Source organism: Leuciscus leuciscus (assembly GCF_965113295.1).
Source record: "Leuciscus leuciscus genome assembly, chromosome: 18".
NCBI lineage: Eukaryota > Metazoa > Chordata > Actinopteri > Cypriniformes > Leuciscidae > Leuciscus > Leuciscus leuciscus.
The window spans coordinates 18,639,544-18,655,970 of record NC_138742.1 but is presented as its reverse complement, the minus strand read 5'-3'; the positions used below and the strand labels follow the sequence as shown (position 1 = coordinate 18,655,970).

General features: G+C 37.2%; 1 protein-coding gene across 2 annotated transcripts in view; it reads right to left on the bottom strand.

Moving 5' to 3' along the window:
• Positions 1 to 16,427, bottom strand: part of lamb2 (laminin, beta 2 (laminin S)) — a 41,968-nt gene that overhangs the window by 6,629 nt on the left and 18,912 nt on the right. Inside the window, exons 5-26 of one of the 2 annotated variants that reach the window (XM_082145409.1) lie at positions 15,596 to 15,669; positions 15,317 to 15,505; positions 15,170 to 15,233; positions 12,921 to 13,123; positions 12,028 to 12,148; positions 11,747 to 11,935; positions 11,487 to 11,666; positions 10,670 to 10,782; positions 10,079 to 10,158; positions 9,818 to 9,953; positions 9,235 to 9,393; positions 9,002 to 9,129; positions 8,481 to 8,610; positions 8,191 to 8,383; positions 7,955 to 8,098; positions 6,779 to 7,010; positions 6,421 to 6,584; positions 6,080 to 6,115; positions 2,153 to 2,377; positions 1,857 to 2,074; positions 926 to 1,022; positions 390 to 762 (exon numbers count right to left, since the gene is read on the bottom strand). In XM_082145409.1, the coding sequence (XP_082001535.1) occupies positions 390 to 762; positions 926 to 1,022; positions 1,857 to 2,074; positions 2,153 to 2,377; positions 6,080 to 6,115; positions 6,421 to 6,584; positions 6,779 to 7,010; positions 7,955 to 8,098; positions 8,191 to 8,383; positions 8,481 to 8,610; positions 9,002 to 9,129; positions 9,235 to 9,393; positions 9,818 to 9,953; positions 10,079 to 10,158; positions 10,670 to 10,782; positions 11,487 to 11,666; positions 11,747 to 11,935; positions 12,028 to 12,148; positions 12,921 to 13,123; positions 15,170 to 15,233; positions 15,317 to 15,505; positions 15,596 to 15,669 (3,448 nt within the window). The remainder of the gene's footprint in view (positions 1 to 389; positions 763 to 925; positions 1,023 to 1,856; positions 2,075 to 2,152; positions 2,378 to 6,079; positions 6,116 to 6,420; positions 6,585 to 6,778; positions 7,011 to 7,954; positions 8,099 to 8,190; positions 8,384 to 8,480; positions 8,611 to 9,001; positions 9,130 to 9,234; positions 9,394 to 9,817; positions 9,954 to 10,078; positions 10,159 to 10,669; positions 10,783 to 11,486; positions 11,667 to 11,746; positions 11,936 to 12,027; positions 12,149 to 12,920; positions 13,124 to 15,169; positions 15,234 to 15,316; positions 15,506 to 15,595; positions 15,670 to 16,427) is intronic. The other variant, XM_082145410.1, reaches the window with a different exon arrangement.

The following is a 16,427-nucleotide window of genomic DNA, read 5'->3' as shown; positions in this document are numbered from 1 at the left end:
ATCTAATGTAACATTAATTAAAATGTAAAGTAAAATTTACTTGACAATCTTAATAAGAACAAGTATGCATTTTTAAGGATTTTTAAAAGAAAAATGCATACTAAGAAAATGAATTTTTTTTAAATGTACAGAATACATTTATGCTATGATGACCAGTAAAATGTTTACTTTGAAGGTTTAAATAAAACAGATTTTTTTTGTGCTAATTTTCTCAATTCATTTCAATAGCACTCATAAATAATACTAGTAATATATCCTCTTACTAATAACTGAGTATAGTAATGAAGTAATTTCCCCCTGCCCGCCAACACCCTCAACTTATCTTTCAGGCAATACAACAGAATTTAGGGTCTGCAAATGTGGTGTATCTCCCTCTAACCAAACTGTACCTGAGATCCTCTATCATGCCCATCAGAGTGGTCACAGCTTCTGCGGTGGCATTGCGGGCATTAACAATGTCCCGCGCCTGCGCCAGCATGTCCTCCAACTCTTTAAATTTTCTCTCGAAGGCTCGAGTTAAGCCGGTAGTGTGGAGCTCCTTGGCTCGATCTGTGAGAGCTTTGGTTCTGGTTGCCAGATCCTGAACGATGCGGTCCCAGTCCCCAAAGCACTGGTGGCATGGCTTGCAATCAGGGAAGGTGCCAGAGAAGCCACGGGCACATTGATCACAGCGAACGCCTGACACTCCCTGCTGGCACTCGCAATGACCGGTCACACGGTTGCACTGAGATGACTCGATGCCACGGGGGTCACAGTCACATGCTGTGGGGGGAGAAGTAACCAAATCAATCGGATTTTGGGAATAATGATTACTTGTGAATCAAAAACTTCTAGAGTTGATGATGAAATGTGTTACAATGTGTTAGCATTAGAGTTGATATGGATACAGACTGAATATATAAAATGCTCTGAAAGATCATAGTACCTCGGCATAGTACTCTTGGGTCACCCCAGTGGTTCTCCTGGCAGTCTTTACAGGTCTTTCCTCCAAAGCCAACACGGCACTGGCACTGGCCTGTGAACTATATGAATTTGGGTTCAAAAAGAGGAATAGCTACATTTAAGACTACTCAGGAGTCTAGCAACTTGGAATGGTACCATATCGGTATTATTTATCAGTATGGATATACAATTGTTTATACTCATATAAATAACATTTATAATTTACTAACACTGTTAAATGTGATCTTTAGCAAATATTTAAAATGAATATCCATTACTATACTGTACAAGTTCAAGCTAATCAGGTCGAACTACTTGGCAAACCGTGTCATGTAATTAGTATTCATGAGCCAAGCTTCTCATTCAGTTTCCTATGCTAAAATATTATGAATAAATAAATATACACTACTTTTTAAAAGTTTGTGGTTGGTAAGACTTAATCTTTTTTGAAAGAAGTCTCTTATGCTTACCAAGGCTGCATTTATTTGATCAAAAATACAGTAAAACAGCAATATTGTGAAATATTATTACAATTTAAAATGACTGTTTTCTATTTTCATATATTTTAAATGTTATTTACTCCCGTGATGGCAAAACTGAATTTTCAGCATCATTACTCCAGTCTTCAGAAATCATTCTAATATGCCGATTTGATTAAATATTTCTTATTATCATTATTTCTTTTTCAGAATTCTTTGATGAACATAAAGTTCAATAGAACAGCATTAGAATTAGAAACATTTTGTAACAATGTTAAAGTCTTTACTGTCACTTTTGATCCATTTAATGCATCCTTGCTGAATTAAAGCATTCATAAAAATAAAAAAAAGACTCTTACTGACCCCAAACTTTTGAACGGTACTGTATAGAAGCCCATTTGCCCTGAGTGTGTGCAGTTTGTGAGTCGAGGGTACCTCATTACAGGCAGATGTGAAGGCATTGTTGGGGTCACAGCCACAGGACTCACAGCCTCCTCCACTTGCCAGGTTCCAGTAGTTGGGAGCGCAGTGATCACAGGTTTGTCCAATAACATGAGGCAGACACTGACACTGTCCTGTGGCACGCTGGCACACACAGTCATCTCGCGATAGACACTGACTGCGCTCCGTGCCCAAGAAGTTGCAGGTGCACTCTGGGTAAATTAAAGTGTTAATATGTTTATTATTGTACTATAATATAGAAAAGTAATTTGAGGCCCAAGTAAACTCACTCCGGCAGTTGCGGCGGGAAGCATCTCCATAGTATCCGCTCTTGCACACGCTGCAGTCCGCTCCTTCAGTGTTGTACAGGCACTTGAGACACTGGCCAGTGCGCTTGTCACATGCCTCAGGATCCGATAGATCGATGTTGTTACTGCAACGACAAGGTTGGCACTGCCCACCGGGCTTAGAGGGGTCACCATAATAACCAGGAGCACATTCTTCACAACGTGGACCTGGTTGATGGAGAAAGTACAGTTTAGTTGCATCAAGATAGAATTTTTAAATGTCGCATAAAGCATCGGTAAAAAAAGATGAAAAGAAAAAGAACTTTAATACACACGAAGGACGTTTTTAATGCTGAACTGAATTAAAGATTCATATTTTCTTCAGAATAGCTCAAAAATTGCTCTACAATCTGTCACAAACTAAAACCACAACAGGAAAATCCACAGTCTTCTTGGGATAAAGCACTTTCAGTTTCATGATGTTTTTGTCCATAACCTGTACAATATATATAATAGGATTTCTAAGAAAAACTTATTACATAATTAGTGAAAGCAATATTAGGTCCACATTTCTAAAGGAAAAGGTGTTAAACCGAGTAGATAAGAACCAAAAGGTTTTTGGTGGCTGAGTGTTAAAATAACTGTAATTCGGGGGATTGTATTAAATTAAGGAAATAAATATTTAAGGGATGGAAGTGCTCTCATACAAAATCATCACGTCGATGTTTTTTAATTCTCTGCTAAGAATACAATCTAATAACACATATTACATAAATCAAGTTATGAAAAATGACTCCCCAGAAGATTTTACATTTTAATCTTAATGTCAAATAATATACTCAGCTGTCTGAATACCAGTGTAATAATCTCCTGAAGAGTGATGAGGAACAAAGCATCAGAGTGAAAACTACTTTTTTTTTACATTAAAAGATCTGAAACACTTTGAAAAGCTCAGTTAGCTTAGCTGTAATATTCATTCTGTCTAAACAGTATTCATTCACTCTGTTGCTATGTTCAAATTTCTTGCAACCAAATGCTATGTAGAGACACACACGCCTGCTTCTCTGACTCAAAAGCTGACAAAGGAACAGTGAACAGAGTAGAATTTAAATAAGAGAAGTATTTAGCCCAAAAACAAAGAGGATCTCAACTGAATGACAGAATTGAATGGCATTCGAATAGATCAAACAGATTACTAGATCAAAACTTTAGAATTACAGAATAAATTTTTTTTTGTAAAAAGATTTAAACAAATAGTATAATATTATTTTGTATTGCTACAAAAAAAGTTCTCACAAAAAATGAAGACTGCACTTTTTTTAACCGGTGCATTTAAATGAACCATCCATTCAAACTGATTCACTGAACTGGATTTACCAATGCTTAATATGAGAGAGAGAAGATTTTAGGTTAGTGTTTAATATTACTATTTAATTTGATCGACTGTAAAGCTAAGCACTGAAAAAGCTTAGTTTAAAAAAAAATACAATCTACATTGAGGCCCTGTTTACACCTGGTATTAAGATGCGTTTTAATCGATCGGATCACAAGTAGACGAGGCAGACACATCCTGGTGTTTTAATCCGTCTCTTTTGCCCACTTTCAACAACTTCTGTCCTGATTTCTTTGAGGGGAGGGTCTATGGGCGGGTAAATGTATGTTTTGTACTGTATGTATGACCGGGGACGACAGAAAAACACATGGAGAGCAGCAGCTTTTATTTCTGTTCTGACAGCCGCTAGATCACGCCGAACGTTTAAATCCTGTCTGGCTAGCGCTTTTCCCATAATGTTTGCGCATTAGGTCAGTAGGCGGAGAGTAGGCGGTCATTTGTGGCTGTTCGAACTCATATGTCCACATGAGTGACTAAATTACAGAAGCAATCTGGTCTAATGCGTTTTGGACTGGTCGAAAGTGAACAAGATCAAAATGTTTTTAGTCCAGTCATTTTATGAAAAAAGGTTGAACAAATTGCAACAGGACATATTGAGGATACAAAATCAGTTGAGTTTGCTTCTGAGTAAGGAAAAAAAAGCACAGAAGAATCCCATTAGGGGAAAGTTTTGAAAAAGACCCAAATATAGCCTATTCATTCGCCTATTCATTCTTTTTCTTACGTGAATAGGGTAAATTTTTTATCCTTTAGATATCACCATGAAAATTACTGAGTTGATTACTTACATCAAGACAAACAAAAAATGTATTACAAGTTTTTTTTAATTGTTTGTTAACATGAACAAACGGTGCATAATCTAATTACGTATGTGCTAATTTTGATAAATACCACAACAGATCTAAACATTGGGTATAGCCAGGTGAAAATGTCTTGTTGAATCTTGTTGACACATAACAGTAAAATACTTCAAGGGATAGTTCACTTTGAAATTAAATTTTGGTATGTTTTAGCTTACCTCAAGGGCATCCAAGATGTAGGTGTCTTTTTTTCCGCAGTAGTTTCAATTTTGATATTTTTAGGTCAAACCGTTCTTGTCTGTCAGTCATATAATGCAGGTCGATGGTCACTGTCTCAAAGAGCATGCACAGAGTCCAAATTAAAACAAAACCGGGCGGGTATAGATATACACTAGATGTCGCCTTGGCTACGGTTTCGTTCCAATGAACTGCCGTAGCCAAGGCGACTTCTATTGTATATATCTATACCCGCCCGCGGTTCGTGTCTTAGGCCATCAATGTGTACTTACTATGGGGAATTGTTTAATTTGGACGATGGGGAATTGTTTTAATTTGGACTCTGTGCATGCTCTTTGAGACAGTGACCATCGACCTGCATTATATGACTGACAGACAAGAACGGTTTGACCTAAAAATATCAAAATTGAAACTACTGCGGAAAAAAAGACACCTACATCTTGGATGCCCTTGAGGTAAGCTAAAACATACCAAAATTTAATTTCAAAGTGAACTATCCCTTTAATGTTAAGATCTGAATGGAACCCATATAGGCTACCCATGAGCATTAATACATAGAGGCAGGAAGAACCAGCCTTTATTAATTATTATTGCAGAGATGGGGTTTGGGGCTGGGTCCGTGGGACTGTTTCTGGGATTCACTTTTTATTTTGCCTTACCATTGTCTCCTGTTCTTCTCTCAGACTCGTCCCCCAGAAACAGTCCCACGGACCCAGCCCCAAACCCAATCTCTTAAAAATTAATAAAGGCTGGTTTCTAAAGTACTTCTTCCTGCCTCTATGTATTAATGCTCATGGGTAGCCTATATGGGTTCCATTCAGATCTTAACATTAAGTATTTTACTGTTATGTGTCAACAAGATTCAACAAGACATTTTCACCTGGCTATACCCAATGTTTAGATCTGTTGTGGTATTTATAAAAATTAGCACATACGTAATTAGATTATGCACCGTTTGTCCATGTTAACAAACAATTTAAAAAAACTTGTAATACATTTTTTGTTTGTCTTGATGTAAGTAATCAACTCAGTAATTTTCATGGGGATATCTAAAGGTTAAAAATTTTACCCTATTCACGTAAGAAAAAGAATGAATAGGTGTATGAATAGGCTATATTTGGGTCTTTCAAAACTTTCCCCTAATGGGATTCTTCTGGGCTTTTTTTTCCTTACTCAGGACATATTGAGGATACAAAATCAGTTGAGTTTGCTTCTGTTGCAATTTGTTCAAGGTTGACCCCCATTTTGGCTTAAAATGACTGGACTATTTAGACCCTGTTTACACCTGTATTTATCTTCGTCCACTTTTGATTCGATCGACCAAAACGCATCTTAATATCAGGTGTAAATAGGGCTTTAGTTACTCCCCAGCACTGCTAAACTGGGTTGAGAGGGTTCTGCAAATGAACATGCAGGTGTGAAGTGCGTGAGCCATGCGCTAGGGAGGGACGGGATGGAGGTCGGGCAGCAGAGGTGGGGTGGGTCTCCATGGTTACTCACGCTTGAGGACTGCCCCTGCAGAGCGCTTTACAATCCCTGTGTCCAGTTGAGGGGGGACAGGAGATAACACACATGATCACTGCACGTCTGATCAGACTGACAGTGGCCTCTGATTATGACATTTTCTGCATCCTATCCAGATGCAGATGGACTCAGGGTGTTAAATGGCAAAATAAAGCCCTATTCAAGCACTTATTAATTTGGGAAGTCATACAAGAACTACATTTTCTTGTTGCATGTATGCAAGAAATGCAACGGCACATGACCCGGACCTCATCTTTATTAATTTTATTCCATCCATCTCTTGGAAGAGAAAAATAAAATTCTGGGGTTAAAAATACCTGTGTAACCCTGGTTACAGTTGCAGACCACCTGTTGGTTGCGGTTGTCTTGATAACATGAGGCGGCAAAGTGGCGTCCGCTGTTGGGGCCCTCAGGACAGGGGCAGGGGCGACACTGATTTCCTAGACCAAGGGCCGGGTTTCCATAGTAACCATTAGCACACCTGTGACAGGAGGTATCTATTACATTAGCATGGGCAGAGAAACATCAAAGAAAAATCAACCCTTTTCACTGTGTGCCTGCAGGCTTTAAAAAATCCTGCTGTTCTCAAATTTTTTAAGTGTCCTCTAATGTTAGTGATTATCAAATCAACCATACAGCTTAAAACGTCAAAAATGCCTGCTTTATTACTTGTACCTTTCACATTGGTCCCCTGCTGTATTGCTTCTGCAGTTGAGACAAGCTCCAGTCCTCTGGTGGCACTCGTCAGCGTGGCCGTTACACTGGCAAGACCTGCAGTTCGGGAAGCCCCAGTGTCCAGCCTGACAACCATCACAGCGCTGACCAAATGCACCAGGCCGGCATGGACACTGTCCTGTGTACTGGTCACAGAAACGGCTCTGAGAGCCCTCCAAACTACATTCACACACTAAAGACAAAGAGAAAAATTAATGAATGAATGAAGCAAGTAAGGAATAAAAGAACAAACCAAAAAAACAAAAATAAAAAATGAAAAATAAAATAAAAAGCAAGAAGCAAAGATAAAACAAACAACAACAACAGAAAACAAAGAATAAAATTATAAAGGGAAAAAACATCTACAATTAAATATTAACATTAAACATTAAAAAATGAAAGAAACAAATAGAAATAAATAAAACACAAAACAAACAGCAACAACAAATGCAAAAAAAGAAAGAAAAAAACACAAACAAAAAGAAAAACAAATCAAAACAAACATCTACAATAAAAACAAAAGAAAAAACAATCAAAATGAAACAAAGAAAGGAACAAAAAACAAAATAAGAAAACTACAATAACAACAAAAAACAGCTAAAGAAAAAAAGAAAAACAAATACAAATGTAAAAGAAGGAAAGAAAAAAACAAAGACAACAAAACAAAAAAGCAAAATGTTATTGATGTACACTACCTTTAAACGTTTTAGATTTATTCATGTTTTTAAAAGCAGTCTATTCTGCTAAACAATGCTGCATTTATTTGATCCAAAATACAGTAAAAACAGTATTACTGTGAATTTTTTTCATTATTTTATTTTATTTTTATCAGCATATTAGAATGATTTCTGAAGGATCATGTGACACTGAAGACTGGAGCAATGATGCTGAAAATTCAGCTTTGCATTACAGGAATAAATTGCATAAAATAATAAGTAATAAATGAATATATTTATAGAACACAGGAATAAATTCACAATATTACTGTTTTTGCTGTATTTTGGATCATATAAATGCAGCCTTGGTGAGTAGAAGAAACTTCTTTTAAAAACATTAAAAAAATGTCCAAACTAAAACTTTTGAATGGTAGTGTAGTGTACCAGAGCAGGGAAAGGGGTTTTAGAATATGTCTCTTACGTTTGCACCCGGAAGGGCCAAATCCATAAGCCCCCGCTGCACATTTATCACAGCGCCGGCCTGAGATGTTGGGCCTGCAGCGGCACTGACCCCCACGGACGTCACACTCTGAGCTGAGTGAACCCTGATGATCACACTCACAAGCTGCGGGAGGAAAGTACTTGTCTTAATAATAACAAATACAAACAAACCCCAATATTTCCATCTCAACCCCTAAATTCAATGTTGACACTCACGCAGCGCGCCGTTGTTAATGAGGGCAGACATGCTGGTGATGAGTTTAGCACACACTTCACTCATCTGTGGGCGGGACACACTCTTGGCAGTCTCGTGGCAGCGGTAACGCTCATAGCTCTGCTTCCGTGCAACGGAGGCAGGGTCTCCCGCGGTAAACATCTCTAGAGAAGAGTAACGAGGGAGAAGGGCAATCTAGGGAGGTGAGGGGAAGAACGGAACCAGTCAAAATGAGACAGAACATGAAGAAGACCCTGATAAAAGTTGAATAAAATCACAGATTTATACTTACAGAGTCTACAAGTACAAAGGCATTAGTGGAGGTAAGGATGCTGTTCCTGTCAGCGTAACGGATGAACTCCACACGCAGTTTGTAACTCACTCCTCCCTCCAAACACACTGGCTGAGGTAGAACCACAAACCTGCAGCAATACAACAGAAATATTATAAGTAAAAATGACTTTCTGAGAAGATTCTGGTATACAGAAGTGAAGGAAAACATAAGCCTACTAGATTTATTTTTTTATTTTTTTACATGTTCTCACCCTCATGTCGCTCCATACCTGTATGCCTATTTCTTCTTTGGAACAAAAAGGAAGATTAAAAAAAAAAAATGTCTCAATGAAAGTCAGTAAGGTCCTATGTTGTTTTGAAACCCATTGACTTTCATTGTATGGACAAAAACAGTTGAAACGCTTCAAAATATCGTCTTTTGTGTTCCACAGAAGAACGAAACAACAACATGAGGGTGAGTAAATAATGACTTTTTAGGTGAATCGTCCTTTTAAACATTCATACGTGTGTTTCACAGACCTGGCACTAGAGGGGAGCGATAAGGTTAGCAGATCATCTGCAGGGATGGTGTTTCCACATGGACTGCTGGTAGGAATGGGGCCTGGTCTAATCACCATTACACGGACCTCCTCCCAGTCCCGTGGCATCTTTAAAAACAGAAACGCATATGAGTATACCTATAACACACTTCTTCTCTGAGTATGCCTATGAAGCCAATGGGGGGACATGTAATGTCTAAGTGTACCGTTTACCTGAAGCTCATAGCGAATGAGGATGTCATATTCCATAGAATATGGAATGTTGTTAATTGCGAACTCCAGCGTACCACCTTCAGGAGCCCGTGCAAACCCAGTGCCTGTCCACAAGACGGGACGGCCCGGCTGGTACTCTCTCTCCTCAAACGCAGAGCCCTATAAAATATAAACTGTTTAATGTAATCTTTAGAAATTCTCAAAATGAACATTTATTTATACTGTACAATGTAATGTTGTGATGTCACTTGCATTTTAAACAATTGGTTTTAGTTTAGTGTTTTACGTTTAATTTATTTAAACAAAATAGTGTGGAATTATTATTTATTTATAAAATGTTTATATTTTTAGAATATTTAATCATTTTTATTTTTATATTTATTCATATTACGTAAGTACTGAAATCGGACAGAAATGTTATGTAAGTACATCATCTCCAAGAAATATTTGATCATAATATCTTTAGAATATATCTATATTACTTTCTTTTTGCCACTTGGCATGCACCTGTTATGTTTAATTAAAAATATTTGTTCCGTTGCTTGAGTATCACGTTGCTTATTTTTCCCAGTTCTGTACTTACTTGACCCAGTTTGGCATTTTCAGCCTCATAAATGTAGTGGTCGAGGGCCATGAAGAAATACCCAGACTCCACCTGGTTACACTGGCGTCCAATCATGTGACTCCGACAGTGACACTGCCCTGTTTCCATTGAGCACCTGAAGACAGTTAATTACATCATTATTATGTCAATTAAATTGTATGTATATATTTTGTATTGTATGTTTGTATTTATTTAAAAACTGCCAAAAGTCTGAATCCTCATAAACTGAACAATACTGACTGGTTGTCTGTAGCTCCACCCACATCACAGTCACACCCTCTGCAGCCATTGGCATCATGACTCAGGGCCCAGTGCTCAGGCTGTAGGAGAATAAAAACACCAATATGACATTTAATATTCAGATTGTTGGCTACAGGTACAATACAAAATACTGTGACAGAACCATGGCATGGTATGCTGATGGAACTCTGTGATACTTTGATATAAACCATGCCGTGCAAACAAATGACCATATCCAAATACAGTTTTAAACATAGTGAAGAATTACCATGGAATATATCCATAAAATGATGTGACATCACTCTAATACTAAATGCATTTATAGCTGGTCTAATTTCAGGACACTGTTCTTCCTTTCATTCCATTTTAAGCTGTGTGCAAACCTACACCATCTGCCATAAGGCCTTGGGCTAAATGCAGACAGTGTTGAGCAAACATTCTCAGTTCATGTTCCCATCCAGTAGAGAGGATACAAGGTACAAGTAAGCATGCAGTGCTTACTGGTGAATGATAACCCAAATGTTCTCAGAGAGGTGTATGGGGAATCATAAACTGCTAAAAAAGGCAAGCTTGTTTTTCTGCTCTGCTTACCAGACATTGGTTGCAGCTGTGTCCAGTGACCAGGCGTTTACAGAAGCAGTCTCCACTAACAGGGTCACACTGGGAGCTACCGGACACTGTACCCCTGGGGTCACATTTACATGCTAAAGCAGACCAGTGAGAGAAAGACAATGATTGTGAATCAAGAGTAAAATATATCAGAAAAATCTTCATCAAATAGGTGGTGCTTTAAAAGTGCTGAGGCATTTAATTCCTTTCTAAAGGCATTTAAAAGGTTTGAGACAGTAAGAAAAAAAAAGAAAGAAAAAAAATTATCACTTTTAATTTGAAGCAAGGATGTATTAAATTGATCAAAAGTGGTAGTGAAGTCATTTATAATATACAAAAGATTTCTATCTCTAATATTCAAAGAATCCTGAAGAAAAATGTATTATGGTTTCCACAAAAATAATAAGCAGCACAACTGTTTTCAGCATCGATGATAATAAGAAATGTTTCTAAATCAACATATTAGAATGATTTTTAAAGGATCATGTGACACTGAAGAGTGGAATAATGACGCTGAAAATTCAGCTTTTCCATCATAGGAATAAATTACATTTGAAAATATACTCAAATAGAAAACAGTTATTTTAAATTGTACATTGTACATTTTTTCCTGTATTTTTGATCAAATAAATGCAGCCTTGGTGAGCATAAGAGACTTCTTTCAGAAACATCTTACAGAGACCAACTTTTGTACAGTAGTGTTGTTATATTGGCTATAGTAAATATTTTTAATATCGGATATTTATTGGTTATAACATGAAATATATTTATCAGCTGATTGGTATCGGCTTGTACTTACGTTGGCAGCCACGAGGGTCGCTAGCACTGAGCCCAAAGAAACCAGGCTTGCATTTATCACAGCGCGGACCTTCAACGTTGTCTTTACAACGGCACTGCCCAGCAATCATGCGTGAAGAAGGGTCATCATGCCCATCACAAATGCCACCATTCAGAGAACCATCTGGGTCACAATCGCAGGCTGCCAGAGAGAATAGACATAAGCAAACGTACACAGTACAATGCATAAACGTATATGTTTAGCATTTATCTCACACCTACCCACGCAGACCCTAGGGTCTCTGATGTCTCTAGCTGGATCCTGATAGTAAAAAGGTTTACAGGTCTCACAGTTGCGGCCCATGGTGTTGTGGAGACAGTTGTCACACACGCCTCCACTGGAGTTCCCAGTAGCCAGATACACCGCCATGTCAAAATGACACTTGTTGGAGTGACCGTTACAGTTGCATTCTGGGCAAAAGAGGAAAGTGTTAACTGTGAAATCAGAAATCTATGCCTGTATGCACTGCATGAGCAATATTATTATGGTTATTGATAATTACTCTTGCAGGCGTTAGTGTTTCGGCCCTCAGCTGGTCTCCAGGGCAGGTCATTATAGAAGTCATCACACTTTTCACAGTTCAGTCCATTCGTGTTGTGTTTGCACACACACCTCCCGTGTACCTAGAGATGGAAACACCAAACTTCACCTCATATTGTAGTATTAACCTCTCTGACAACTTAATGTTTGTCTCTCATTACAATAAGCTGGTAATTTATTTCATATTATGGTCCATAACTAAATGGTCCAAAATTCTATACTACTTTGTCTAAATAACCAATATATAAATAAAACATTAAAAACTAAACCATTTTAAATGCTACAAGTGAATTTAGCCATTACGACATTTTAATGTACAGTATGAAAATGGATATCCATTTTAAGATTTGCTAAAGATTACATTTAACAGTGTTATTCAATAATTAGTGTTTTTAAAGATTCACTTTAAAGTCACCATAAAAAAAAGAAGATTGACTTGTTCTTTATGGAACATTGAAGTATTTATATAAATTATTCATCTGTGCAAATCGTTATTTATTTTTTTAATTCATATGCCTTTGTAATCTTTAATCAAAATAACTTCCCCTCCCTCTTGCAGCTGATGATGTGTTTACTGGCACGAGGGCGGGACAACCTGTCAGTCACATGACATCACAGCAATAGCAAGTCACAACCATCGAATCAATTTTCCGATGAACAAAATCAAGTCCACCCTACATTTTTTCTTGTGCGAGAAGCTGTCTCACTCGGATATACATTCTATATACACATATATACATCACAATACTTAGAAAACACTATCGCAATTTTTGTTTCCTGCCAATTTTAAGGCAGCAAAGGTAGTCTAAATAAGCGAAATGAGCATGTGCATCTAGCTACAGTTTGGTAACTCACCATGCCCTCAATGTCATCCCTGATGCCGTCGATAGGAGCACACTCGGAGGCGTGGCCATAGCAGAAGCAGTTGCCCCTGACAACCAGCTCATACATGGCATAGTAGTATTTCTCTCTGATCTCAGGCCGTGAGTCCAGCAGATTATCACCCAGAGTGTGCAGTTTGGTGAAGTTCAGACGGAGGTTAGTGATCTTCAGCTGGTCTGCATAATGAAGACACTGGGGTTAGTGGACGATAGTGGCATATAAAAATCATGGTTTCCACAAACGTATTAAGCAGCACAACTGTTTTCAGCATTAATAATGATAAGAAACATTTATTGAGCAGCAAATGTTTCTAAATCAACATATTACAATGATTTCTGAAGGATCATGTGACTCTGAAGACTGGAGTAATGATGCTGAAAGCTTTCATTAACAGGAATAAATTACATTTTTAAATGAATTGAAATGGAAATCACTGCAGCCCTGGTGAACACTGATCATAAATCACACCAAATGATCATCAAGCATACAATCACGACCACCCAATTATGAGAACATTCTCCAACCACTGTAAAAAATCTCTAAACCCTGTTAACCAAAGACCTCTGACCCCTATTCCCCTAAGCCAATGGCCTGCTCCTCAGTGGGAGGTCACAGTCAGCTGAGCGTGGAGGCCTTTAGCAGGAGTGTGGTGGATAGGCTGCTGTTACGCTTCAGAGACACTCAATGAAGTGGAACTTGTGTGATTTATAAGGAAAAGAGTTGGAGAGAAAATCGTGGAGTGTGTGAGAGGCGCATATCTCAACATCAGAGAATCCAGCTACTGTGCACATGCTGTTTGTTCCAGTCATGCTCTAGATGATCAGTATAACAGAAAGTGAGAGCCAAACAGAGTGTGAGCTCAATTTATACACACTCACACTGTGCATGACTCACAGTTGTATGGGTATAATACACTGACCAGCTGAACAGGCAAGTTCATCATCAGATAATTCTATACTACTACTTCAACACACTTGTGCTAGGCCAATGAGGTCATCCAATATTATTTGACCATCCAACATAATTGACCATCTTGTCATGATCAAGACTATGTTCCCCTGTCTTGTGTTGAACTCTTATTTTGAAGTTTTTCGGTTTCTATTGTTTCTGTTTTCTCTTCCTGTGTTTAATTCCTGTTAGCTTTATGTCTTGTTACTTTCTATGCTCATAGATATATGTAGATGATGCCACATTCCCCCGCAAGCCCGTCATATTGAGTTGCAACGGTCAGAGTCACAACATTGCGCAGCTTCTGGTTGTGAATCCACCAAGATTTAAATTCCAGAAGAAATGGAATATCCTTTCACAGGTGAGAATCTGTTGGTTTGTATTTTATGTATTAACTCAATATTAAATGTTTTTACTATGGTAGTTTTAATGTTTTTGCTTTTACTATGGTAACTTTTTAATGGTGTGCCGTGTCCTTTTCAATGTTGAAATGCAAACTCAGAATATTACACAAACCTGCAATAATTAAATGTTAATTTTGTGTTTTATTTTTTTTATTGCTGAAGTAAGTTTTTTTTGTTATTAAAAACAATCAAGTAAGCCCAGCCTACGAGCCCGGGTGAGGAAAAACTAACGTATTACTTTCCATATAAAGTAACTACCGTAAGTAATGCAATTAGTTACTTTTTCAGAGAGTAACGTAATATTGTAATGTTATTTTTAAAAAGTAACTTTATCCCCAATACTGGTAATATATAATAATAAACAGCATGTAACACATACATTTATTTTTATATACATTTTATCTAAATATACAGAAATTAGAACATTTAAAAATGTATATAAATTAGATACCAATTACATAATTTTAATATATTAGGACAAAATAACACCTACAACAAATGCTATTTTACATATCAGATGAAATAAGTCTTTAAAAAGATCTGTCTGTTACCAGTGTAAAGTTAAGACCTGTTCATGAGACATATTGCACTTCTCTGTTATAAGAAGGAATAGGTTGTTCATGTTGTTCCTGGGGAATGACAGTGAAAGTACAGGAACAACAGCCTGAGGGGAAGAAATCAGCTGCTTTTTCCATTTTACATTTCCTCCATCTGCCATTTAATAAAGAGGTAGCATGGACAGCAGCAAACTAGAATCTGAAATACATGTGAACTGACCTGTGCCATGGACAACAGAGCAAAACCATTTCAGTGCAAAAAACTGCGTCTTAAGTATCCAGTTGGAGGTTAGGATTGTTAAGGTTCACTTACTCTGAATGTTAGGGCTGTAAGGGTCTTCGATCCGAATAGCAGGATCAAGAACACGGTAAATCACCTGAGAGAAGAGAAAGTGCAGTTCAGCAAACAAATTACAAACAAATGAAATGATGCAAAGTATTCCAAATGAATAACTCTCACCTCTCCTTCTGTCGACGGCTCAATGTCAGAATATCTGGATTCGCAGATAACATCATCAACCTTACGAAGAGGACCCTGAGAAATTCCCGGGAAGTTGGACTCACAGTCGGAGGCGAAGTAACGGTACACCTGCCAGGTTCGGCCAAAATCTGCAGATCGCTCAATCAACATGGCTGCTGGACGGAAAGTCTGTGTACAAAAACAATTGACAGTATGAGGTCAGTTTTGGAGTGTTTCAAGGGTGAAGGTTATTTCTTGGAGGAAAGAAAACAATCTTACCTTAAATGTCATGATGAGATGAGTAAAGTGAAACTCTGCCTCCAGGTCCAGCTGAAGGTAAACGTCAGACTTCCCTGAGAAGAGAAAAGAGTTCATGTTCACATTAATGATCCAAGGCGTCAACAATTACAACAATTACACAAAAGTTCCCTCTGCTGTAATAAGATGTTGTGTAAAGAACAAAATTAAAACAAATACTCCTTCATTACTATTTTATCCTTATCAAATATAACCACTTTTGACCCTGAGTGTCTTAAAACAAATTTTTTCACACTTATTAGTTTTTTTTTAATTTGTCTACTAAGCAGTTTACATAGGCTAAATAATCTAATAAATAGTCTAATAATAATCAAATCAATTAATCTATTATTTAAATAAAATGGCCAAATTTCTAATGGTACTTTTATTGCTATCATTGTATGTATACTAAATAAAATAAAATAATATTTTTATACTTTTTGCATTATTTACGTAAATTGCAGATTGATTGGAAATGGACAATAAGCATATTTTGTTAAATTTACCTTTGTGTCAATGTGACCCATATAACAAAATATAAAGGTTACTGACAGATATGTGTAAGTTTTAATATAATTCAAAGACCATAGGATATAAAAATGTCCATTAGTGTCGCTGAAGAAGATTTTGCTCTATATGTTGGTTCAACATTTGTATCACTTTAATGACTACAAACAGATCCTGATTCCTATTTGACTTCTAAAAAATTCTGTAATAAAAAAAAGAATTTTTTTTTTTTTTTTTTTTTTAACTCATCTTTGCTAGCAGACTGCCGGTGTTATTAATACAGAGTACATCTGAAATTGTTTCAACA